Consider the following 25,983-nt stretch of genomic DNA (forward strand, 5'->3'; position numbering starts at 1 on the left):
AGCTTGCTCAAGATCTCGCCGAAGAGGAGGACGTGTAATCAAATGAAGGTGTAATTTAATGATCTGTAAGTGCCATATAAATGCGATGAATATTGCAATTTTACTTTTGTATGTCTTTTGTACATGAAGTGAACATTACTTGCCCATTACTGTTAATATTATGTCTGTTCAAAGTTGAATTTTAGTGACTTTAATCATGTAAAGTGATGAGGTTGTGTGACCTGTGAGTAGTGGTCTGTGCTTGATGGTACCCGTGCGGCGGCCGCGGCGGCTGTGTATCTGGGCCTTGCCTTGTCCCTTGGTTGAGTACAGTATTCGCGTGGGGAGGTTCAGGTCCGCTGCGCCGCATAGCCAGAGCCCAGACCAGAGGCTAAGAGCTAGGCCGTGTGTATTGCTCTTGCTGTGTCCACGTCTGTGTAGCCAAGCAGAGACTCCTAACCTAGAGAGTATTGTAGTAAATGTTAGACCAAAAGCTTCAGTCTCTGTTATGTTGGTTGTTCAGCTGAACTCCGTTGGCTTCACTCACCAAATACAGAGAACGAAGTTCTAGCGCGATCTGTACAGGGACTCAATGGCCTTATGTTTATGTACTTAAGATCGGACAAAACGGGGAAGTGAATTTGTGTGACAGCCGAGGTAAGTCACTGTTTTTGTTCCTTTTAACTTGATTTTTCTCTGTTTTTTGGCAATTAATGCCAAGAGGGAATATTAATTTGCATTTTGGTCACAATAATTGTCAATTCTTTTATTCATTAAAGACAAAAATTGAAGAGCCCCGACGGGGGATTTTGCATTGCAAGTCCCCTAAAGGTGCGTGCACGATAGCGAGCCGTCTGTGTACGAGGAGAAATAAAAATAAAAAAAATGTTAAAAAACTCGAAACAGACGGCTGCCAGCTGTCTAAGTAAATGTGTGCTTTGCCAGGAGGCTCCTACTAGATCTTTAGGGGCGTCGTGGACATGGTCTAGTGGTTACGAATCTCATATTTCAATTAGGAAGGGTTATCGCTAATCAGACAGCAATGCCTCATGGGAAAGAAAAGGAGGCAAGCAAGCTAGGGTTAGCCGTGTTAGGGACAGCTAGCTTTCTTGCCCCTTTTTTATCCCATAATGCATTGCAGTTCTGATTAGTGGTAAACCTATTCATAAAATGCCTTAATACCATGGCCCGATTTGACAAAGTTGGTTTTGATAACCCATGGTTGAATCCATGGTTTATGCAAATTTCCTGTATAAATTACGCTTAATTAATATAGCGTGTATAAAAATGTCCATGTGTGTGTGTGTGTGTGTATTTGAGTTTTGTCAGACGTGTATCAATCAGATATGATTATTTACGTCTGGGACCGACCTTTAACGTCACCATCCGAAAGACGTGACCAGGGCTCGAACCTCGAACCTCTGCATCAATTTGTAACTTCCCCACAGCTTGGATTACAGGCGCACGCCACAACGCCCAGTTGTGGCGATTATTGTGGCTGATGCTGATGTGCGTTTTTGTCACGGTGCGCCGAATTGATGCCTATTACCATGGATTGATACGCTACTTTATTCATGAGTCCACTCTTCAAAGAGTGGACTCGTAAATAAAATAGGGTGGATAACCGAGGCAACTGGCGTCAATTTGGCACACTAACAAAAGCGTGCATCAGCATTGGACATTTTTCATACATGCGCCTGATACGCGCTGAATTAAGCGTAATTTATACAGGAAATCAGCATAAACCATGGACCCAACCGTGGGTTTTCAAAACCACCTTTGTGAATTTGGGCCACTGAGACTAGGGATGCTTGAGTTCAAATCTTAGGCTCAGCCATGGCGTGTTTTCCTGTACTTTTCGTCTTCAGCAAGAAATTTATCAATGTTCGTGCTGCACTCAACCCAGGTGAAGTGAATGGGTTGGCTTACCCGGCAGGATTATTTCCTTAAATGCACCAAGCGCCTTTAGCAGCTGGAGCTACAGCTGGGGTAGTATAGTGCGCCATTGAATATGAAACTAGTTAATCGGTGCCTCATTAGTTAGGCATGGCCAGTGAACGTAGAGGGCAGCAACACAGTCCACTCGATACTCGCATACAATTGAAGTGCGTGAACAATTTGGTAGTCATGCCAAGGAAACCATGAACTGTACAATACAACTCATGGAGTAATAGCAAAGTAGAGATAAACTAATAGACTGACAATTCTATATATTCAAATAAAAACAAAAAAATATGCAAACAATGGAATACTAATGTACCACATTTTAAAGATTTTTAAACTAGTACTAATATTGTGTTAATTATTTGTAAATGTTCATTGTTCAGTAAAACAGGATGAAATTCTGTCATGTAAATAAACCAGTCTGCTAATTTCACCCGGACTTATGGACATCCATTCACTAACGTGTGCTTACTCTATGATGCACACGTTCGTGACTGATGTTTACTCTCTCTAGGATCTATAGGAGCCTCCTGGGTCCCGTAACACAAAACTTAGCAATGATCATAGAACATTTTTCTACGATTGATTCCATTGACTACGATGTACAATCAGTCGTGAAAATCAAGAGTATGATTAATTAAAGGCCCCTGGTTACATCTGTGTGACTGTGTAGCATTAGCCAATAACTTTATTAGAGATGGTACATGTCGTAAAGTATAATAAAATGTTATTTGAATCCCCAGACATGCCAGAAAAGATTTTTATTCCTGTCGTATTTTACTCCAAATGCTGGACGCACTTGCCAATTATCGGACACATCAAGCATGTATGTTGTGATCGATTTGTGCAGTTGAAATCATGCTCTAATTATGTTGGATGTATACATAAAGTGTTATGAACATAAAATATGTACAATAAAATGCTTTAAGCGTACTTTATTTTTTTAAATATCCTAAGATGAAGGTACTGGCAATTATGATTTTTTTTAATTGAGTTTGCCTATTAAAAATGATATCGATGAGGTTGTGATACAGTTCTGCTTCTAAATTTTGCTGCCCCCATCGATTTGTTGAGGGCCACACATGTTGAAACCTGGATGTCCACAATTCCACATTGCACTTCAAATTAATTTCTAATGCACATCACTTATCCTTGTTGACTTGACCAAAGTGTGTATTGTAAACTAAGGAATGAATTTGATAAGAAATTAATAAATATCTGTCTTCGCAGTTATTCTGCATGAAACGTGTTGTGCTGAGCACGATTGGTTCTCCTTGGTGTGTAACATGTGTCCTACTATGATCATGTAGTGAACTGCAATGATAATGGGTTCTCAAAAGCAATATTCTTTGAGTTCTATAGATGTCAGGTGCAGTAAGTACTTGAGCTGATTACTTCTATTACAATTATATTCCAGATTTTAATGAGTTGATTGATTGGATTATTGAGTGTCTATACACTATGGAGAGGAGATGTGAGAGTCTTAAAGAGGAAAGCCAGTAAAAAGTAAAGTATGGGGTTAACAAAGGTCCAGGCTTAAAGGACAAGTCCACCCCCAAAAAAACTTGATTTGAATAAAAAGAGACAAATTCAACAAGCCTAACACTGAAAATTTCATCAAAATCGAATGTAAAATAAGAAAGTTATGACATTTTAAAGTTTCGCTTCATTTCACAAAACAGTTATATGCACATCTCGGTCGGTATGCAAATGAGGGAACTGATCACATCACTCACTCACTATTTCTTTTGTGTTTTATTATATGAAATTTGAAATATTTTGATTTTCTCCGAGAAAATCAAAATATTTCTCGTCATTGTCATGTGAAATGAAGTTTCATTCCTCCCTGAACATGTGGAATTCCATTATTTTAACATCTTGTGCTTCAGGCAATGAGGTCCTAATCGTCAAATTCGTAAAAATTGAAATATTGTATAATTCAAACAAAAAACAAAAGAAATAGTGAGTGAGTGACATCATCAACTCTGTCATTTGGATGTAACTGGCTCGTTCATATAAAAATTTTGTTAAAAATAAGCGAAACTTTGAAATGTCATATTTTTCTTATTTTACATCCGATTTTGATGAAATTTTTTCTGAGGTGGACTTGCCCTTTATATTAACGTGAGGAAAGGGCATTAGTGTGTGCGTGTACTCTCATTACAAAAAAAATTCAAATGGAAGGGATGGGGGCTGGGGGAATGAAGTAAAGAGGTCTCAATTTTGTATTTTTGTTTCCAATTCAGTGGGAAGAATGATGGGGGGGGTGCATGGTTCGGAGCATTACCCATGGTTTTTTCTCTCTTTGCTCTGCATGCATATCATTTCTGTAGCCTACAGCAATTGACTTAATTTCTTGATGGACTTAACAGTCTTCTCTGATGACCGATTGCCATCTCTTTACATTGTACATCACTTGAAAGAAGATCACTCGAAATTGGGCACCAATGTCACTGATACAATGATGGCTTTAGCAGAACAATGGATACTCAAACATTTCTCTCACTGTCCCGATCACTGTATTATGGTATTTATAGGAAATAGATATTTTGTGAAGCTGCATATCTAAAAATGTGAATTTGAGACACTGACGATTAGGGAAAGAATTCATGCACATGCATATGACAGTTTAGATAATTTGAACTTGAACCATTTTTTTTTCAGATTGGTTGGAATTTTCACCAAGATTGTGCTGTAAGTACATCTCATGCTTGAGTGAATCCAAACTCTAATCCTTGTTTTCTTCAAATTGTTGTATGAAGCTCTAGAGCTCTGAATTTCTTCTAAATTCATTCAAGAACATTTAAGAAATTTTTTGTCAATTTAAAAAGTTATTAACTTAAAGCTTAGGATCTGCTTTTTCAATCTCGATAAACGTTTTCATTTTGGTTTATTGCATGCATCAAATGATCTCATTTTGAACCACTTAATACATAAATGGTGGTGATTTTTACCTGATTGCTAAGAAAACATGGATGCTTGCAATTTGTAAGCAAGCAACCAGAGGACCGACGGCTTAATGTCCTCTCCGATGGACCTGGTAATGAGGATAATGCCTTACCAAAGGACACTAGCGCACCAAGTGGGAATCGAACCTGGGTCAACGGAATCCGAAACCCCTGCTCAACCGACTGAGCTATCGTGACTATCTTTAACAAAAACATCTACATATTTGCTCCTTGAAAATGATGAAGTTCATGTAGCATGCAATTTGAGGAAAGGAAAAACAAAGCAGCTGCGCTGGGGATCAGAGAGTGCAGGAATGTCTCGATGAGAGAAGTATTTGTTTCTGTTCCAAACCGGAGTCAAGTTCACTTAGGTGTTTATCCTATCCTATAGTGATTTACTGCCTTGTGTCATGACCAGACTGTACACAAATGGTTGACCCTGTGAGCATGATGTTTGGGGGAACTAGCTGATTGTTTTTTGCCAGCTGCTTTAACAGGAGCACTGTGCTAGCTAATCAGACTGGAGTATGCAGAGACCTTGGCTGTGTTCAGTTAAACGGTTTGAAATTCAAACCATGGGTGGTGTTCAAGCAATTCTACATGTATTTTTAATAGTTGGAGAGTGAATGTATTCAAAATGTGATCATGAAACACTCGAATGCAAGTCTGGAGGCCTACATGTACAGATTTATCTACATGTATTAAAGACAATGGAGATGTCAATTATGATTCTGATTAACAAAGAACCTGCTGTTGATGGATTGCATATACTCCAAGTTGTATACTTCAGGTCAGGTGGCTTGTTTGAGGAGAATCTATGTTCATAAATGCTTGAATGCTGTCCAAAACTATCCAGTGTATTTTTTGCATTTGCATGTAGATATGTGATTAAGTCTGCCGTTCTATGGCTTTGAACGAATAAAATTGATTGAACACGCCTGTAGACTCATCACACAGGAGTTTGCAGAGACCTGGTTGTGTATACACAATGTAGGTCCTTGGAAAAATGCCAGATTAACCTTAAACTGCCCCTTCCAATTGCTCTCTTTGTTGAGAACCATGACTTCTTAAACCGTGACCTTGTTCTTGGATGCCATATTTGTTATGCAGAGTTTTGAAGGAAAAAAATCCCACTTCCTCCCCAGGTAAAGAAGAAAAAGAATTGTGAGGTCTATACTGTACATGTAGATGTGCAGTTTATCCATTTTAAGTAGTCTGCTTCCTGTGTTTACACTGTAAAACATATGCCTACTTCTCAAGAATGGTGTAGCCTCCATGTAGACAGGTGCTTTTTATACCTCTGCCATAATTACATGTAGGTCAGGCCTCCACAGTAATGTACAGTACATGTAAGGTAAACAATTTGATCCTGTGTTTATTTAGCATCCTTCCTTGTTAGCATGTATGAACAAAGTCTATAAAAGTATTATTGAAAGGGATCATTCTGGGCCATGCAATAATTATTTAGTGCCCTTTACATGTATATCAAACGTTCATACGGTAGATAAAACCATTTTCATCTTTGAATGGGCCATTAAATGAAATGCGACTTCTATTGATGGATTTTCTAAATGTAACTGTGGGGAGGCAGGTGTATGAACCAAAAAGGCTACTGCCCTGATGATTGTGTACAAGCCATGCTACATTGTGAAAGCCTTTTTTTCCTTTCCAAGACAAGCTCATTGTGAATAAACCGAATCAGACATGCATGCGTGGTGTGTTGATGCAGTCAGTGTCTTTGGAGAATAACAAGAGGTCTGTGATGCTCTCATACACATATGCAGCGTAGGCTCTTGCATAAGAGGTGCTCACTGGCGTGTGAGTCATATGCATAAATCTGACATATTGGCTAACCGCGATCAAATTTGATATCTTTCTACTTCATAGCAAGGCGTGTGTTGGTCCCTGTTCTCTGTTCTACCAAACGATAAATGGGAGGTGTGTTTGCTGTTAACATGTGTAGATGACAAACTTCTAATTATATCATCAGATGTTTTTTATGCAATGTGAACCTAATATACATGTAGGCCTAAACTTCATATGGTTCATGCATGCCTAGATATGTCAGTCATCACAATGCATTTGTTATTTATACTGCATGATTATTTATTTTGACCAATTAATATTTATGCACCTCTGTACAAAAATACAATTAGTACTGATTGACACATGTCACTTTGCATTAAGGAATGTTTATATAGCATTCTGCTGCCCCCCTTGTGATTTTTCTTGGCCATTGCCTGAAGATATTTTCCTGAAGCTTTGCATATACCATCAGAGTAGTAGGTCCATGCATTTACATACATACATGACCATGGTCCAGGCAACCAATATGCAGATAAAGTACGTAATTTCACCAATTGTTTGATAGTCATTGTGAAATGAGTACATTATTTGGTGGCCAAGTACATACATGTTCAGGAAATTTTTATCATTGTTCTGGACTCATTATACATCAATTTTGGGGGCTATGTTAAATTGCTTTTAATTTTCTTTTATGAATAAGATATAAAAAACATTTGATGAATCATGAAAATCTATTGGGGAACATACATGTACATGTGCACATGTTGAGCTGTGAATTATACAGTAGGACTATTAAGTTGAATTGGATATGCTGTGAAAAACGTGTTTGGGTTCTTACATGTATATGGCCTACACCAAAAATGTGTGACAAAGGTCCAATTTATGTATAAACCCATGTATTTGATATCATCATATACATCTGCATGTCCACTATGTTGGTGTTTGTGTGGAAGGAAAGCCTATTTTTTATTGGCAAGAAATTCTAATGTCAGCCATCGAAATGTGTATAACGGGTCATATATTTTTTCCAAATATCCTGGAGGAGAATCAGTGTTTTCTTTTAATCAATAACTTACATTTGTGAATCCAAAGAATGAAGGGACAGGCAAGTCACTTCAAAGTAGGCCTATGGAATTGGGAATTTTAAGGAAAACTTTTACAGTGAAATGACTTCCTCTCGTATGAGTCATTCGGAGATGTTTTGAATGTGCATGTAAGACCTATAAACCCATTGTAAATTGCGTGAATTCTTCAGGGAAGCATATATGTTCATTCATTGATTATTGTTACAAGCTACCAAACTCCTTGTATCTGCATGATCAGAAGCATACATGTACCTGTTCAATGATTATAATGTTCTTATCAGGCCTCAAAATACCTGATACACTGTAGGCCTACTTCATTTGATCATTCAAAGTTCAAACCCAGCCGAACCAGATATAAAGTTTTGCTGTTTTGTGTCTGTAGTTAGACTCACATCCTCCAAGACCCTTCACAATCTTCTTGCCTCATATCAAAAGTTATGATTAATTATACACCATTCCCTATGACCTACATGTAATGGATGAATCCCTGGGGGGGGGGTGGATAAAGAATCTTCACTTTGTTTAAATATGCTTTGACAAGGCCAAAAGACCTGGTTTGGTGAACACTTATTATGCACGAAGTAGTCACTGATGAACATATCATTTACCGCAAGAAAGGATCACCAGTAGTTCTTTAAGTTGCTCTTAATTTACATGCATGAATAGCTTTATGAAACGGCCCCCGGGTATTTTTATCAAATGGGGACAAAATCACCTCACATCATTCACTCTACAATTCTCTTGTATCTTTTGCCCCAAGACGATTGTGAACATAAACGTGATCCTGATATTTCACGTTCTGTACATATATGTGATGTTGACATTATTCGATTCTGACTTCAATTTGATGTTCACAAAGCTAAGGCTAGTTCAATTCCTGTTCAAAGTGTTTGCACATGACTGGTTGATGTTACTCTGACTTGTTGCAGAATTAATGCACATCATCTGGATGATGGATGCAAAGTGCAGTGACTTTCGTTGGCTGTTGCGGGTACATACTCAATATCTGGGTCCCGTATAGATGCATTTAAAGCCAAGGGATCCATTGTAGGACTGATTTTTTTGATTGATTGTATCATCTGTAATGTGCTATCAATTGACAAGAAATTTAAAGGGGTAGTTCTGACAAAAAAAGTTTATGTGACAATAGCAGAAAAAATGGAATGTGTTAGTGAGGGTTTGTGAAAAATCCTAATGTAAAAGATTTTGAAATTATTAGATTTTTAATTTTTGGATTTGTGACGTCATATTTGAGCAGCTTCCCATGTATCATAAATTTAAAATATCAATGTAATTTTCTCAAAAAAATAAAGATGGTTGTTATTGTACCTTGATCAACAGGCAAATAATTTCACACCCACTCCTGAAAGAAGAAAATCTTGAGTCATCCTGAAGCATTAAAAAATGAAATTTATGCATTTTATATTACATGACATACGGGGCAGCTGCTCGTATGTACGTACAATGTCACAAATCAAAAACTTGAAATTCAATTAACCAAATATTTTTCAATGGATTTTCGTCAAACCTCTACCAATTTTTTTCAAAATTATTTTTTCTGTTTTTTTTTACAAGATTTTGTCAGGGTGAACTTCCTCATTAGAAAAATAGTCTCGAGAAAGTGACATTTGGCAATATCCTTGTATATTAATAGGCCTATGTTTGCTATTGAGTCACCTCAATGAAAGAGACCTACATTTTGTGTAAGTAATATATTTGCTTTATACTGGTAGTAGAAAATAATTTTTTTTTTTTTTTTTTGTGATGGAATCAACCCATTCATAGACTTTTTTTTAATTATGTGTTTTATTGGTATTCAAATAATTTACCTACACTTGCACCACTTTTCTCAAACTCACTGCTTTACATCAATGCTTCCTGACAGTTCCTTATACATGTTGTATGCATGTATGAAGGCTTCAGTTTCTGGGATAAGATGAAATCAATAATATATCGATAGTGTCAAATGTATGTTTTGAAACATCATTTTAAGTTGCGAGTGAATCTTCTGGGATCCTCGTAATTTAATTGTTTCAGATGCATATACATGTAACCATCCATTGCACATGAATTTTTTTTTAATACTGCACAGATAGATACATGATGGAATACAGTGAAGGTTTTATGTTGCTTGCCATCTTTCTTTAACGTTCATTTACATGTAGGAAGGGTAGGATACTTGTTTTTCTATGACTGATGCGAATTAAATCAAATTACTGTCAATTGATGTTGAATCCAGGGCACTCTTCAAAGAGCTTTTCCTCCAGGATCCCAGCCTCTCAGATGACAAGAGTTTGAGATGAGATCATGTCTTGAATTTGATGCCTACGATATCAATCTTTGGCCCCTGTCTCAGTTTCACCTGAAATAGAAATTGCAGTTGGAAGTTTGGAACCCCATCGCCTCCTCTGAAGGCCTTTTTTTTTCCAGAGCTCAAAGAACGGTAGGGATTTTAATACTGCTTGATGATATCAAGAAAATGGACTACCCCATCTCAAGTATCTGGTTCTCTGATGAATGTACTGTATATTTCCTATGCAATCCAGGGTTCATAGAAAATTGTGAACTACATGTATTGTTGATGAACCTATAGAATTCAGTTTTGAATATATTTGTAGAAGTTCATTTAAGATCAAAAGAATCTTTTTGGGGGGCTTACTTTGCCCAAAGCATCAGAATGATTGATACCATCGACAAAAGATGCCATGGGAGGGCTGAAAGGAGAAGCAATTGATGAATAATGAAATGTTTTATAGTATACATTATGACTCACTGCAATCTAATATCATCCATAATAATGCCAGATTTCCATAGCCAATTTGAAATGCATCATCTTGAGTCCTAAGCCATCCAAATAGTCTGCAGTTTTCCTCGTACCCTGAATATAACATTTTCGTAATATTAGTTTGTCCACTAGAGTGATAAATAATTTTCTGCTGGTCGTTGAACATGTTGCCAAAATACAATATTAAAGGAGGCACTCTGCTACTCTACATGTACAATGTACATGTCATATCGAGACATTCCTTTTTATCTTTTATTTATTTTTCTTGATCAAATGAGTTTATGAAAATTTACAATAGATTTTCAGTTGTTTTATGAAATGGTAAGAATGTACATGTAGCATGGCCCAAACATGCGGAACACACTGTGAGTGAGAGTGACCTCCTATTGAACAGGAAAGTTTCCCTGTGGAAATTAGAAAAGTATTATCAGGGAATTCCCTTGTAAAGTTGTAAAGTGTTTGATGCATTTGTCATACACACTCTACAAGATTTAGACATGTAGTCTAATCTGTTGAAAAGATACTGATATGGAAAATGCATGCTTTGTGTAAAGTTTATTTAAGTTGGGTTGATCTTTTCAAGTTGCAACTTCAGGCTATAGCCTGGTTGAGGTTTGCCAAACAAACAAAAAACAAATGTGTGCAAAAAACAGGTACATTTACATGTACCTGTAGCTCATTGACCTTAAAATAGGTCAATGAAATACATCAACTAGAATCCCAGGCATACAATATCAACATTGATTTATTTGAATGAATCTGCTCTATCGGTCATGCATCAATGTTATTGCAGAGCTAACAAAAAGTATTTATAATGTCATGCTGCAGTGGGTTATTTGAAAAAGCATTGTCCCGGTTCCTCAAATGATACATGTATGTGAATCAAATATCATAATTCAAACTGTAACAATTCTGAATTCTTTTGACTTCTGGATTATTGAGTTCATTTCTATTTTATTCATGGTGTTTTGTTAAAAGCCATTTGCTCTACTACTTTTGATATCATGTTTATGAAAAGGAAAACATGCCTGTTTTTCTTTATATATTTATATATATAAGTTATTTTGAGCTTCATATCCAAATACATGTACATGGAACTCATACCGACAAAGGACACTATTGTAATAGAAGTTTGATTTACCGGTATTTATTATTTATTATCATTTAGTGTCTTGCTACAATGTATGCTTAGGCTACTTGTATCAATTAAGTTTTGCAGTGCAAACCTTACTCTGCACACCTACCAGGTTCTAGGAAGGTGATATAAACACTATGAAGCAAATATATTTTCCTCTCCCATTCAACAAACTAACTCTGATGTTAATTTACATGAACATCCTTTGAACATGATTAAAATGTCCATGAACCTGGTTGGCTTCATAAAACACACAAACCCTATTGACGTGACATTAATATCTTTTGTCAATAGTCTAACGGATGCTGTACATGTAGCCTCCATGTTTTGAGGGTATCCAGATGTCATAAAGGCTATTAAGATGAATTCTTTTTTAAAGGTTAATTCCGATGGGATTCACCTACTCATTATACCTGTTTTGCGCATGTGTCTGGGGGAGGGAACATGATTACCCCTCATTCCACATGAGCCATGGAAAGGTCATTATGAATGCTGTAGGGACTTTGTAAATTAAAATGTTCAAAGACAAATGGACGCATGTGAATCCTATATGATTGCAACTGCATACAATTTAGAGTTTATATTACTTCAGGCTAGGATAGATAATTGTTGGGAAACTGAAACTGAAAAGATATTCAATCGGGCCAATCCATTCTAAAAAAAATTATTTGATAAACAGTAGCTGATTCACAAAAGTGTATGAATATAATTGGCCATCTAACACTAATTCTAGGGAGGGTAACTACGGTACTGAACTTCCTTTTCCCAATTGGGAAGAAATATCACCAACTTTGGAACTATTTTGACTGGTTGAAGATTTTTACTCTCTCAGGTGATGAATTTGATCCTGTCAGGAAATGTTCTCATAAATGCGGATTTATTTTTAAAATGAGCTGGTCGTGGTACCCTTATCTGGTCAGATATGGAATGTCAGAGATATACATGTACATGTATCCCCTATCCACTGGTAGTAAAAATTTGACCCTCTGATTTCATCCTTATTTTTTATGAAGTTTTTGAAGTGCCACTGTAAAACACAAGTCTATGGGAAATGTTTTATGCTTGTGAAACCTGAAAGAGGGGTATCAGTTTGTAACCTTTCCTTTGGGGCTTGGTTCTTTGTTATAGTCCTGATGTGGCATACATAATTTACACCTCGGTTTGGTGGACTAAGGGGGGAATTCACCTGTCTATAAAGACCACAAAATTAGGTTTCCCTGGAATAGAATTCTCCATTGAAATACATGTGTGTTAAAACTTTAGAAAGGAATCTGTTCATAAAAACACCTTCTCATAAAGACCGTTTTTGGGTGTTATCTGGAGGGTGTTTATTATTGTATAAAGGTTTTACTAATGTTTGTAATCTTCTAACCTCTTTAATGTAAATAGTGTCCAGTGGACCAATCAGAGAGAAAACGAATATAAATAGATAGGCAGCTGTGAAGGTAATGCCCTGGATGCCTGACGTGAGCATGCATTCGCTTCTGATTATGCATAATAATGCAATGAATATTGATTCTAGTATGTAAAAGTCAGGAGGGATTTATCGTCAATGATGGAAATCGTTTCCCTTATTTTCTCTTCAGTGTCTATGAATGTATTAACCAAATGTTTCACCAGGCATTAGTATGACTTTGGTTATGTTGGCAATGCAGTGCGCTTAAGAATATTAAAGGCTACATTTTTATGTACATGTACAGTATGCATGTTGGTGCTCTTTATGACACTGGAGCCTGAGATGCCTTCCGTAATCACTGAAATAAATTTAATTCCTGTGCATTATTTGTTTTAAAAAATGGGTCCTCACCCCTCAGTAGGCCTGAGTCGGTCATGCCAGCACACTGACCTATGTCTGGGGCAATTAAAATTCTGATGTTTCAAGGATCCATTGTCTGTTTAATTCCTGCTGATAAATCATTTTTGAGAGGAATTCTTTTAGTATTCTTTTGATTTGTAAGTTTTTTCTACATGTTAATGTAGGTCATGGCGAAATATAATAATTATCGTTTGGTTTGGGCTATAACAAATTCTGGTCGAGTCACATATCCTACAGAGATACACATGTATAAAGAGCAGCAAGATTTCATGAATATAGCGGGTAGAGTGGCACTATTTAAAGTGTTCTATAGACATTGATGGAGTGAAGGAGACGTATGTTGGTCATGAATGAATTGCTTTTATCCATGATATGAATGAAGAATAAAATGCAGACCTGTATCTGCATGTTTGTATTAATATTGGAGACAGCAGTACTACACCATGTTGTACCCAAAATGGAAAGTGGATGTTGTATGTAATATGTTTTTTTCTGTCAATTGTGAAAGGATCGCTGATTATTTTATTCATTTTTGTTGCAATATGGAAGGAAAGGGATGGGCAATACTTAAAACTATGCATCCACCTATTAATAAGAACATTTGAGGTTAATTCTTTTTTTAATGAAACATGACTTTATTGCATGCTTTGCAGGGCTACATGTATGATGTAGCCTATATCTTCTGAGCCCGAGGTGTTCGTATTGATTTCTGTGGCTGTGCCTGCGGAATATACATTGGCAGGTTAAAAAAAAGATAGGATTCCAATATGTCCATACTTTTGCACCAGTTGATTTGCCATCACAAAATGTTGAGTTTCTGGGCTGTTGACACGCGTCCCATTTATCGTCTGATTATTTGTTCTGCCTTGGAGAGGGGAAGACCGCATCCACAGAGTAAAAGGATTTTGTTTGTCACATTGCGAGTGATGAGGCCCCTAACCTTCCCTCTGAGGAGCCGGCAAACAAATTTGTTTCCACTGGTAGTGATGGACAGACCTTATCCCCGCGTAGAAATGTAAGCCCTGCTATAAGAACTTGTCTGGCGAAGAGAAATTGTGATGTGATAATGGAGAAGGGTAAGAAACCAGGGTGAAAGAAGGTAGTTCTTCATCAGCCAGAAGTTGATCCCGCCCTCAAGATTCAGGTAACCCTATCTCCATCAGCCCAAGAGGGAGAATTCATGCAGCGTGGGATGTGACACTGTGCTACATACCTTGCACACTTCTGGCTCTAGTGCCTGTGCGATGTTGTGTTACTATTATCCAGAATCAAAACTTGTGTGGAGTTCCTCTCCACTTTTGAGCTTTATCCCGGTAATTCACTGAATATGATATTGAAATCTCAGTTTACTTAGAATTGTAATATTGAGATATGGATCCCACAAAATAGTCCACTACTCGCGTCTCGGTTTACTGTAATTAAGCTCAAGGTTTTTCTCATCAGAAATAGCAAAATAATTTGACAATTCAGACGAATGGAAATGGACCTTGAGAGATAAGAGATAGGGATGAGAGAGAGAGGTGAGAGGGAGTTTGTGGTTTTCCATTACCTCAAACAAGGTTGAACTCGACTAGCAGCTAACCCTGTCCCCCTCCCCCTTTATTCTTATAGGGATGGGGTAATAAAGTCCAACATCTTGGAATTTCAATGCATTTTTTTTCTGTTCAAATTTGCTTGAGCTGCATGTAACTGTGATTGGTTGAAATGCTCACCGTTGAGAATTTCAGCACCATTCCGATTCTGGAGCTAATATAAACAGACCTAGATAAAGGGAAGGGATGGAGGGATACTGGAGAAGAAAACTGTGCTAAAGAGCAAGATAAGATAGTCCATCTAGTGGGATCCATGGATAGTGTAAAGATTTCATGATAGTGTGTTGACATCTTAGGCGGCTGCCTGCCTGCCTGCATCACATCTGTAGGGAGATGTGGACAGGTTGACACAAAATCAAAGGAATGGGACTACTATATACATGTTCCTCTTGTTTTCCAGTATTAGGCTTACATACTTCACCATTCTCTCCTTTTTTTTCTTAGCAAGAATTACTGTCTCAGGTACATGTATGTTAGTTCAAGTCAGGGGGGCGTTTCATGAAAGGACTTGTCGGACGTTTTATCCGACAAGTCCCATTTTATCCGACAGTTACCATAGGAACAGGGCCTCTCAGCCAATCAAAATCATGGAAAGATGTCAGATCTGACCACTTGTCGGATGAAAATATTGATGAAACGCTCAACAGGTCTTAAAGAATATTTCCAATAATTTTGAAGAATTTGGTTTCTCTTTTAAATCAACTTTCTTCTGGGGTGACTTGACCTTTAATAAAAGAGATTTTTTGGGGTGTCTATGATCCCCAAATGAAGTCAAAAATAGAATGTGGAAGTAATACTAATCTTAGAAGAATTTTATTAACCATCTATCCCAAAATGAAGTTTGGACTGGAATTTGAAAGTAAAACATTTCTTGTTTGATGAAATGTGAAGTTTTTTGTTGTCTAAAAGCAGATGATGAAATTGGATATGACATGATATTTCTGATAGGTCCAGATGGCCCGAGGAGGAGATGGTATAAAATCAAATGAGACGAGCTGTCATGCTTGGGTTGATAGGCCGTATATACATCTCACTTCTACTCCAAGTCTGCTATCCTTCATGGATTATGTTCATTGACAAGTTTTCCTTCATGAATCATGGTTTAGAAACCTGGTAGGAAATAATTCAAATCTTTTAAAACTATTTTTCGTATTTGGGTGATTGATGAATTTTGGAGGGTTTTTTTCACTTCAGGGGAGCGTTTCATGAAAGGACTTGTCGGACGTTTTATCCGACAAGTCCTGTTTTATCCGACAGTTACTATAGTAACAGTGCTTATCAACCAATTAGAATCCAGGAAAGTTGTCAGATCTGACAACTTGTCGGACAAAAGTATTGATGAAACACCCCCCGGGAGTCACTTTTTGTCTGACAAGCAACTGTACTTAGAAGTATTTCTCATTCTGTTTAAAAAAATGATTTTTAAACTTTCTTGAATATTGTTTGTAGCAGATCTTGGGGCAACTTTAAAAAAGATGGTATTCATAGAAAAAGAAATTGTGGGAATTTCAGGGGCTATTTGGGCTGTCATGAGAGTGAAAATGCCATTGCCCTCTAGCATTCCCTAAGCTGCTACATGCTTTATTATTGTATCCATGCAAATTTTCATTCAAATGTCAAGTTCACAAATTGATTTGGGTGAAAATATAATAAACATGAAAGCATGCATGGTATTTCTAGAAATTTCATCAACATTGGATGTACAGTAAGATAAAGTTAATTTTTTTCGATGATTGTATTTGAAAGTGGCTTGATTTCAGCAAAAAAAAAAAGTGAATAATAGTTTTAATCCCTTCATTCAATTGACAGTAGTAGACATTCCCTGAGCATGGTCTGAATCTGACTTATGTAGTGATACATTTCCTATATCACACTCACTGGGAATATAAGCATAATTTCTATTCAAATCTTTGCACACAAAAAATTAACTACATGTATGGTCTTAAATAGTTTTCCTCAAAGAAGTAAATCCTGGTTATGCAATGTAGGCCTAATCTTTAAAACCTTGTACGGTATAATGCCAGGAGGGTGATTCACAAAGATTAAAGTGTGACGGAAAGTCACAATTAATAATGCCTCTCCACATTTTTCAGATCATGTTCATCATACACGTATGTAGTCATAATAATAGCAAATTTCAGACCTTTAAGGACTCTCAGTGCGCTTTACATACACGCATGAATGTTTAAGCATACATGTTAAGTCATACGTGTACTTAACTTTTTGTGAAATACGTACCTCCAATCTCTTTTTTTCCTTCTTCCTCGGTCACATTTGCTCTATGGCGAGTCGAAAACTGCCATGTTATTCATTTTTATTCAAATCACCTATATGTAACTAGCTGGTACACAAAAAAATGCTAAAACGGCTGTTTTCGACTTGGTGTACGGCCGCTGAAGAGCAACTGTGACAGAGACCTAATTTGCAAATTTCTATTGATAATCAGTTTCTTATTCATAAAATATTCTTTTTTGCTTTTAACACGTTAGTGTTGGGAACATTTGACCTATTTTCGGATGCCAAAGCTGCAAAAAGTTTGGCCCCTACCTTTTTACATACAGTTTACATGTACCCGCATGTACCATCCAGCTTTTAAATCGCTGAAATAGTTTTTAGCCTACATGTTATGGCTGGGAGCCTATGGTGAGAAGTGATATCCCAGGCAGCGCTTCTGTTCCCCCATGGATGTCCAGCTGACCAGACCTGGGGAAATGACTTCCAATATTTAGTCATGGTCTGTGATTTCATTGGTTACGGAAATCTAGCAGTTGCTTGTCAATGACACGACTGGCATCAATATATGATCTAGGATGATCTGAGCAGCTTAATAGTATTTGCCATCTGCCAGGGGACTCTTTAAATTAGGATGAAATTGAGAGAGTACATGTGGCAATGAATATAATGTTTAATCACCCTCATCAGTAACCTGCTTGGTGTACTGTGACCCAGTTCAAGGTTGTAATTAAAGAATCTAAAAAAATTGCAATTTCTGTATTGTACAGAATTTTAACTCTTTTACAGTAGGTCATTATTTGTTGTAATAGTTTTACCAGAAGAGAGTTCAGGCTAGGAGAATAAGTACTGTAGTTATGTTGAAGTCTTTCTTCTTTATTATTATTTGTAATTTGTAACAATACTTAAAAATGGTAAAAATGACATATTGAACCTCCCCCCTCCTCCCAAAAAAGCAAATTAAAAAGAAAAATATAAAAGAAAAGAAGACTGAGAATTTTAATAAATTTCGACCCTTTCTGTGTACATCTCTTTTCTTGATTTCATTAGAAGCTTTAAAAGGGAAGTTAACCCTGACAAAAAGTTTAATGTTGAAATAGCAGATAAAATAATTAAAAAATATTGCCGAAAGTTTGAGGGAAATCCATGAAAGAATAAAAAAGTCAGAATTTAAATCATTTGATTTGTGAGTGACGTCATATGCGAGCAGCTTTCCTACATACGAATGGTAAAAAAAATCGATGAAATGTCATTTTCTCAGAAAATTGAAGATGTTTTATACTGCAGCTTCAGTATATCAATAGACAAATCATTTCACACTCGTTCCTGAAAAGAAAAGGAAAAAAAGGTCATCATGAACCTTTAAGAAATTTAGTGCATTTAATATTACATTAGATATTACATTTAATATTACATTAGATATGGGGCAGCTGTACGTTTATGATGTCTCAAATCCAAAACTTGAAATTCTAATAACTTTCTTAATAAATGGATTTTCCTTAAACCTTCACCAATGCTTTTTACTGTTCTTTCTGCTATTTTTACAACAGTGTTTTCCTCAGGGTGAACTTCCAATTTAATACACATGTACTTGAGTCTGGACTAAGCATGAAGCCCAAGCCTTTGAATGGTTACATGTATAGGCCTCTGCTACATGTAGCTTCTAGTACCCAGATATTCTTTGTACTTTTTGTTTGTTTCTTTTATAGTGCTGATGTGCTGACTTTGTAAAACATATTGCTCTCTGTTATCCCCTTTCCTATGGGAAGATAAGTTCAGTCTTTCCCCTATTCTATGGGATGATACGTATTAAGTTCAGTCTTGAAATGCTTGAATGGAAAGTGAAAATGAATAATAGTGATGTACTGAGTGAGTTCTTTGTGGTGTTTCCTTGGAGAAAGCCTCTTAACACTGCTGTTCATACTGCATGCAATAGACTCAATCCTGATAATCTCTGAAGAAATGATAATGTAGAGTGCAATGAGAGTTTATATACATGTACCACATAAAATTTAATGGACATACATGTATTGGCCTACATGTATACTTCCAATTGCAAAATCGGCAGCTTATATTCACAATTTAGAAAATCCTAATGGACCACATGCAGAATCTCTGTGTACGTGTAGGCCTCCATAGAGGCCTATATTACAAACTCTTAAAAAACGATACTGAACGCATAGCGATTTACATGATTTTATATTTGGCTAGATACAATGAGCGAATTCAGTTCAGATGAATAATTCTTATGATAGTTAATCATATCATACATGATAATTAGGGAATATTGGATGGCCTTTAATATTGTACGAGCTGAAGAACAATATTGGACTTCATGCGCACAATTATTTATTAACCAATGATAATCTTGTGGGTGGGGCAAAATATTCATTTCGTCCAATATTTTCAATATTGGATGGTTTTCATAGGCATGCACGTGAAAAAAGCAGTTTTAATATTATGTCTCTTTGAAACAATCTCGCAAGATGTCGAAAAGTACATGTATCTGTGCCTCTAAAACCCTACATCTAAATAATAATACTACATAATATAACACTACACTTTACAAACGTTATTTCTTTTAATCTAATGTACACTGTCAGGAAAATAAAAAAACAGATTTCTTTTTAACTTTAACTCTTCAGTTGCTCTAATCTTATTGTCAGTTTATTTTTTTTATCAATATGGGGGATAGATTGCTTTTATAGGTAAAGACTGGATTTGTAGACTTCTGGTAGCTTGTATCCCAATCGTCATGATTTTGCTAAAACGAATTTAGTTTAAACTGGTCCTAAGTGAATTTAACCCTAAATGTCACTAACTTTCAGCAGTGACCAGCATTAAAACCTGACAAACATACATGTAACCCTAACTTTATTAAGTCTGATTCATGAAGCTTACCCTAACCCATACTATATGTCAGGTCTTCTCCTAAACGCCTACTATATGAATAAACTTGCCCTTTAAATCATTGATGTCCTGCAAGATGAGCTGAGCCAGCATATCTTTGGTGTTTATTGTAATTTATCCAAAACTTCAAAGTTCAAGGAGTGAGTTGAAAGGGGTGGAATAAAAAGGGCATGAGTTTATCTTTAGTAATCATGGATCTTCAGATGGTGTGACTTAACAGTACATGTATGTGCCAGAGCCCGTGCTAGTGTGGTACTTACATGTACGGTAGGTACATAAAAGGTAATGGGACTAGTAATAACTAATGAGAAAAGATCTTGCCTTTTGAACATTACATGTACTTTAATCCATTCTTATTGCTTGTTCTCTTTGGTTTCTTTTCTTTGTGCAGTCTGCTTTTCTGAAAGACTTTGCCACCGGCCGTACAGATGCTAGGGAGTTACCATGAAGTGTGTTCAAGTATGAAATCTAAGAGATTCTATGTTGTCATAAGCATAACTGCTTTCGTAGGCATCGCTCTGTGGACGCTCTATCAGCAAGTCAGGTAATACTGAAACCGGGTAGTGACTGTACAAAGACCATGGGAATGACATAATTTAGCTCATCATATGTTGATTAATTTGCAAATAGCGAATAGGCATGAGTGTGATGGTGCGAGATTTGCATGAGGTGAAAGAAAGAGGCTCTATTCAACTACCGATACTCAAGCGAAACGTTGCACCATTGCATGAATATTGAAGAATATTAGCTATTCATGTTTTTACAATGCCTCGGAAGTTAGCAAAAATATGAACATTAACATTTTTTCCTGTGTTTATCTTTGAAACGAAAGCATTATTGAAAGCGATTAGCAATATCCCTCAAACGTGTATCTGATCTATAGCAGCAATGCACATTTAGCCAGTAAGCCCTACGCACATTGCACCTGCATTTAAAAGGGTAATTCAAATAATCCTAATTTTTTATAGTGACGTTACCTTGTTTCTGACCGTGCAACGGTACATAATGGATGGTACGTGAGCAACGATACAAATGTTCGACTTTCATTTTCAACAACAGTTTTCTTACAACGAGCTAAGTAGGCATTGTACAATGTGTTAAGTAGTATGATTTGAAAAACCAACAAATTATTTGCTTTAGGGTATAATATGATATAGTACTCATATTTACTGTACAAGTAATAATACTATTACCGGTAATAATAACAGCATATGTACCCAGGGTAGCCACTCTAGTTCTGAAAACTGTTCTCCTAGTGGGCCCTGCTATTAGTCTACCCTTTAATGTTGTACTCACAAATGAAATAATACACGTAAGGTAACTATAAATTCTTAACATATTGTTTGCATTGTAAATTTTTCTGTCTCATTTCATTGCCATTTATGTTAATTTTTAATAGATATTGTAATTGCAATTAGAAATTTCTACCAAAGTAGTTTGCATGTGTACATGTAGGAGTAGGACATACATGTAAATTTAAATGGTAATATTCATTCAGACACACCTACAGTGAAGTTGCAGGTATTCATTGGTGTAACTGTAGTCAAGACAGGTGCTGCCTTGATAGATGTTTAAATCAATTCATTTGCTCCAATCATTTTCATATTATTGTTTTTCCAATTATCAGCTCTCATCCAGTTGACACATGGAATCACTACAGCGGTAAACGTCACAGGAAAATAACCAGTTTCTCGCCGCAGAGTGAGGTATCTGGAGGGTCATGGCCAGTGGAAAAGCACCGCTTCCTCCCAAACTTCTTTTTACTATGGGACAAGGAGAAGTCTCCCAGGCTCTCGTCGTACAGCGACGGTAACATAATATTCCTGCATCATAACAAGGCAGGGGGTATCAGCATCAGGAAATGCATGCAAGCAGTTGGACCAGAGAGTGGATTGAACGTTTCCAGGAATGTATTCAGCTATCGCTACACAGCACGGGAATTTGACTATTGGAAGCATGCAGCAAGGACTAAGCAGCGCATGGGCTTGTACGGTGGGTATTCTTTTGGAGTCTGTGACGTTATCACGGATGGCCGACCATGTTCGTATTTCACGATGATTCGGGATCCGTACGACCGTGCGGTGTCCGCGTACCTCTATTGCTCCAAGAACGCGAGCAAGGACCAGTTGTGTACTGCCCTCAGAGCAAGCGAGGTGAGCGTTGTAGACTGGGCGATCCATCATGGGAGTTTCTTCTTCCGGCAGCTTGTGTTCAACCCTGCGGTCTGCAATGGGTCCTACGACAACTCGCCGTATCTCAGCAACTTTGATGACTTCCCACACAAGTTCGCTAGCGACGTGATACCATGTTGGTTCAAACATAAAGTCTTGCTCCAACGCATGTTGAGCGAGAAGGAGCGATTAGATCTCCTAAAACATGTCCATGACAACCTAGAGAACTACTTCGCTGTCATAGGCCTCCTAGATAACTTTGATCTCACCATGGGGATGCTTCAGCATGTCTACCATGTACCTTTCAGAGACAGGTGTTCAGATACCCATAAAAACCAGGGAAGGTTTCGGAAAAGGCGCCAAAAGATTGAAGCCGACCTTCTGGTTGCAAAGCTTAAGCGGGAACTGTTGGCGGACCCTCGTGTTAATGCATCGTTGCATGCCGACCTTGTCTTGTATGAGAAAGCCAAACAAATATTCAACAGACAAAAGGAAGTCTTTAAATACCTCACAAAAACAACCTCATGATTTCTTTCTTTATCTGTCCCTTTTTTCGTGGACAAAATAAATCTTTACTAACCTAAACTATTGTACATTTGTTTATTGCATTCATTTGAAATTATGACAAATGAGTAAATTATTTCATCAATTTCTGTATGTCCCCAATAGACTCCCATCTTTAGGGGATGAGCCAAACTTAGTCATTGGGTAGATATGATATTCCTATTTGCATTCATTTGCATAATTCTTAAAATTTATTGAAATTTGATTAAAATAAACAAAATATTGAAATGATTTGTTTATGATGCAATCATTAAGACAGGAGATTAGAGACAAAATTATGTTATATATTCTCAGTATTCTAATCGTTCTTGTTGCTTCAAATTCCTCCTTTTCCTTTACTTATTTTCCTTTTATTTTTACCATCCAAAGAGTGGGGTATGGGATGGGGGGGTAAGGTGTTTGTCTTCTCATTTTATAAATGAAGAAGCTGTGCCATCGTGTTTCTCATATTGAGAAGAAATACCAGAGGCATTGTTTAGAATCACATGATTCATCAAATTCCTTTTGTGTCCGATAACGAGTACCAAATTAATCACGTGTATAGAATTCTGAGGAGGATTGTTGTTGTTGTGTTGTTCATGCTGTATGCTTAATGCATGCAAGTGATGATGAATATGGATGGTATTGTTGTCGTAATCAAAATGGTTGTAATATTGATGTTCTTTGTACTAGACTAGTGTACATGTATGTGCATGTTCTTTTAAATGTCATGAGCAGTTTTTATGAAGTTGTAAGTACTAGATCTTGGGAATTCTAACACAAAAAGACCCAAGATTACTATGACAAGTAATTTGTAAGGCAAACTCACGCAATTGAATTCTCTCAAGATTATGACAATTCAACCAAGAATATTTTGACCCCCTCCCCTTGAGATTGTGTGCATATGTGGAGGATTCAGCTTGTATTATGCATACTCCTAATTTAAATTTATGGTGTCTAATGAAGACTATTAAGGAAGTGTCATTCTCTATTGAATAGTAGATCATATAATTGATCAAGTGATTTTCGCGAAATAAGATGTTGCAATAGATCTTCATCCTTATTTTTTGTTCAATCTATTAAGCAGTTTGTATGACCTGTGTATTAGAATGCCAGTATTGTTCCTCAAAATACATGTATGTCCCTTTTATTCCTTTTTATTTATTCATTTATTTTATTTATTTATTGCATTTTTTTCGAGGGGGGAGAAATCTTCATTTGTATTAGAATATCAGTATTGCTGCCCAAAATATGTTACCTTTCTTTGTAGATTTTGAAGCATTTTTAGACTATTGACACTTCCTTTAAAATATTGAATTCATGTGCAGTACTATTATTGCTCATCCGTTTGTAGTTTTGTACTATGTTATAGCTTTGCTGCCAGTTGCTGTAAATAATGAATACCCCATGTACACTTTGGGCTGTTTACATGAAGGTTTCTGGACTATAATATTGAAATAATTATTTTTTATTATTTTATTTTCACGATTTTATCACCATGTCAGATGATGATTTATATTTGCCAGTATTTTTCCTGTATTCAGTTTCCATTATCTTGTCTGGGTTTATATGTCAGGGAAACAATTTTTGCAACTCATGTAACAAAACATCTCCATTTGCAGTAATTGGCGGGTATGAAATTCTGGCTGGCTCATGATAGTTGACTATACCGTAAAGGAAACCTGAATTTGTCCTTCAACAACATTCAAATTTCAACTTCAGTTATGGAAGGACCCCAACAATCCCAAAACAACAAACAACAACAACTAGAACTATTTCTTGCATTTTCTTCTCTTTGCGCTAGTTATTAAGAAGACATTGGCAAATATAATGTGTTTTTTTTTCATTAAGATTAATTTTTAAGAAAGCAAATGACACAGGATGGATCTGTTGTACTTTTGCTCACTAATGCATTTGGGGTCAAAACTGATGAGAAATGAAACATTTGCATATTGTTGGAATTTCATCTTGCACTTGCATTTCAAGTCAAAAGTGACCATTATATGAATTGGGCTGATTTCAGAAATGAACTAGAATTCATCAGAAATCATGAGCAGAATATCAGATGATTTTGCTGATATATTTTCATTTTAAAGGACTATAATTTTGACAGTATAATTTTCTCTTTTTTTCTTCAAATCAATACTTTCCAGTGCCAGTATTTGAATGGAAGTCCTCCCTGAATTTAAGTTGGTTTTAATTTGATAAAATCATTAAAAATGAGAAAACTATATCAATGAAATCTGACTAAAATCTTTTAAAGAATAATAGTCATTATATAAAGAATATAATAATTCTACTGTTTTTTTGATAGATTTTCATTGAACCTTGGTTGATGGATTTTTCATATTTTCTGTATTTCTTAAAGCCAAATAAATGTCAAGGTTGATTTCCTTATAGTGCTATATTTTCCTAGTGTGTAAATACTTATGATGTTACATACAGCCAGTGCATGTGTCAAAATCAAGTATTATTATGAAATATATTCAAATTAGACAGAATGTCTTCAGTATTGTGATTGAAATCTCTGATATATTAAAACAAATAGCTGTTTGTACATCTTGACTGTGGATGTATTTCAAATATTCAATTTCTTGTCATATTCCTCAAATTTATGGACATTTGTTCTGAAGATGAAGAAAGTAATTTGCATTTATTGATGAAATGATTATATGTTTTGGAATTTGGAGGGTATGTATTAAAGGAAGTGAATAGTCAGAGGTTTGTACTGGTAAATGTAGTACATGTATGCTACTAAAATGATTGCATCTGATTGTCTTAAAGCTAATTTATTTATTGAAAAATCCTGACATGTTTCATGAAGCCCTTTGTCACTAGGTTAAAAAACAGCATGCACTAAAAAAAAAACCACTGATATATACACATATCTGCAGCCATTTTAGAAATTGTCTTAATAAGTCCCTCAAGTGATAAATTCTCTATCTTTTTTAACACTTCATGAGCACTTGATAGATATATCATATTTATATGCATGTATGCTTTCATATTAGATTAGTAAAAGAGTCATATTGAAAGT

At 36.2% G+C, this 25,983-nt stretch overlaps 1 protein-coding gene across 2 annotated transcripts; it reads left to right on the top strand.

Moving 5' to 3' along the window:
* On the top strand, positions 1–25,983 carry LOC121411570. Of its 2 annotated transcripts, XM_041604364.1 has the most exons (4): positions 13–65; positions 10,002–10,205; positions 20,624–20,776; positions 21,860–25,983. In XM_041604364.1, the coding sequence occupies exons 3-4, from the start codon at positions 20,661–20,663 to the stop codon at positions 22,929–22,931; spliced, it is 1,188 nt and encodes a 395-aa protein (XP_041460298.1). In that variant the 5' UTR covers positions 13–65; positions 10,002–10,205; positions 20,624–20,660; the 3' UTR covers positions 22,932–25,983. The 2 variants fall into 2 exon arrangements, with proteins under 2 accessions (XP_041460299.1, XP_041460298.1); XM_041604365.1 differs by lacking the exon at positions 10,002–10,205 and having other exon boundaries at positions 1–65.

Source organism: Lytechinus variegatus, chromosome 3, assembly GCF_018143015.1.
Source record: "Lytechinus variegatus isolate NC3 chromosome 3, Lvar_3.0, whole genome shotgun sequence".
NCBI classification, from domain to species: domain Eukaryota; kingdom Metazoa; phylum Echinodermata; class Echinoidea; order Temnopleuroida; family Toxopneustidae; genus Lytechinus; species Lytechinus variegatus.

Bases quoted from the DNA above. Each gene is read 5' to 3' on its own strand.
- LOC121411570 (XM_041604365.1), top strand. From the start codon at position 20,661: ATGCTAGGGAGTTACCATGAAGTGTGTTCAAGTATGAAATCTAAGAGA. The intron at 20,777-21,859 runs GTAATACTGAAA...TCCAATTATCAG, and splicing joins ACGCTCTATCAGCAAGTCAG to CTCTCATCCAGTTGACACAT.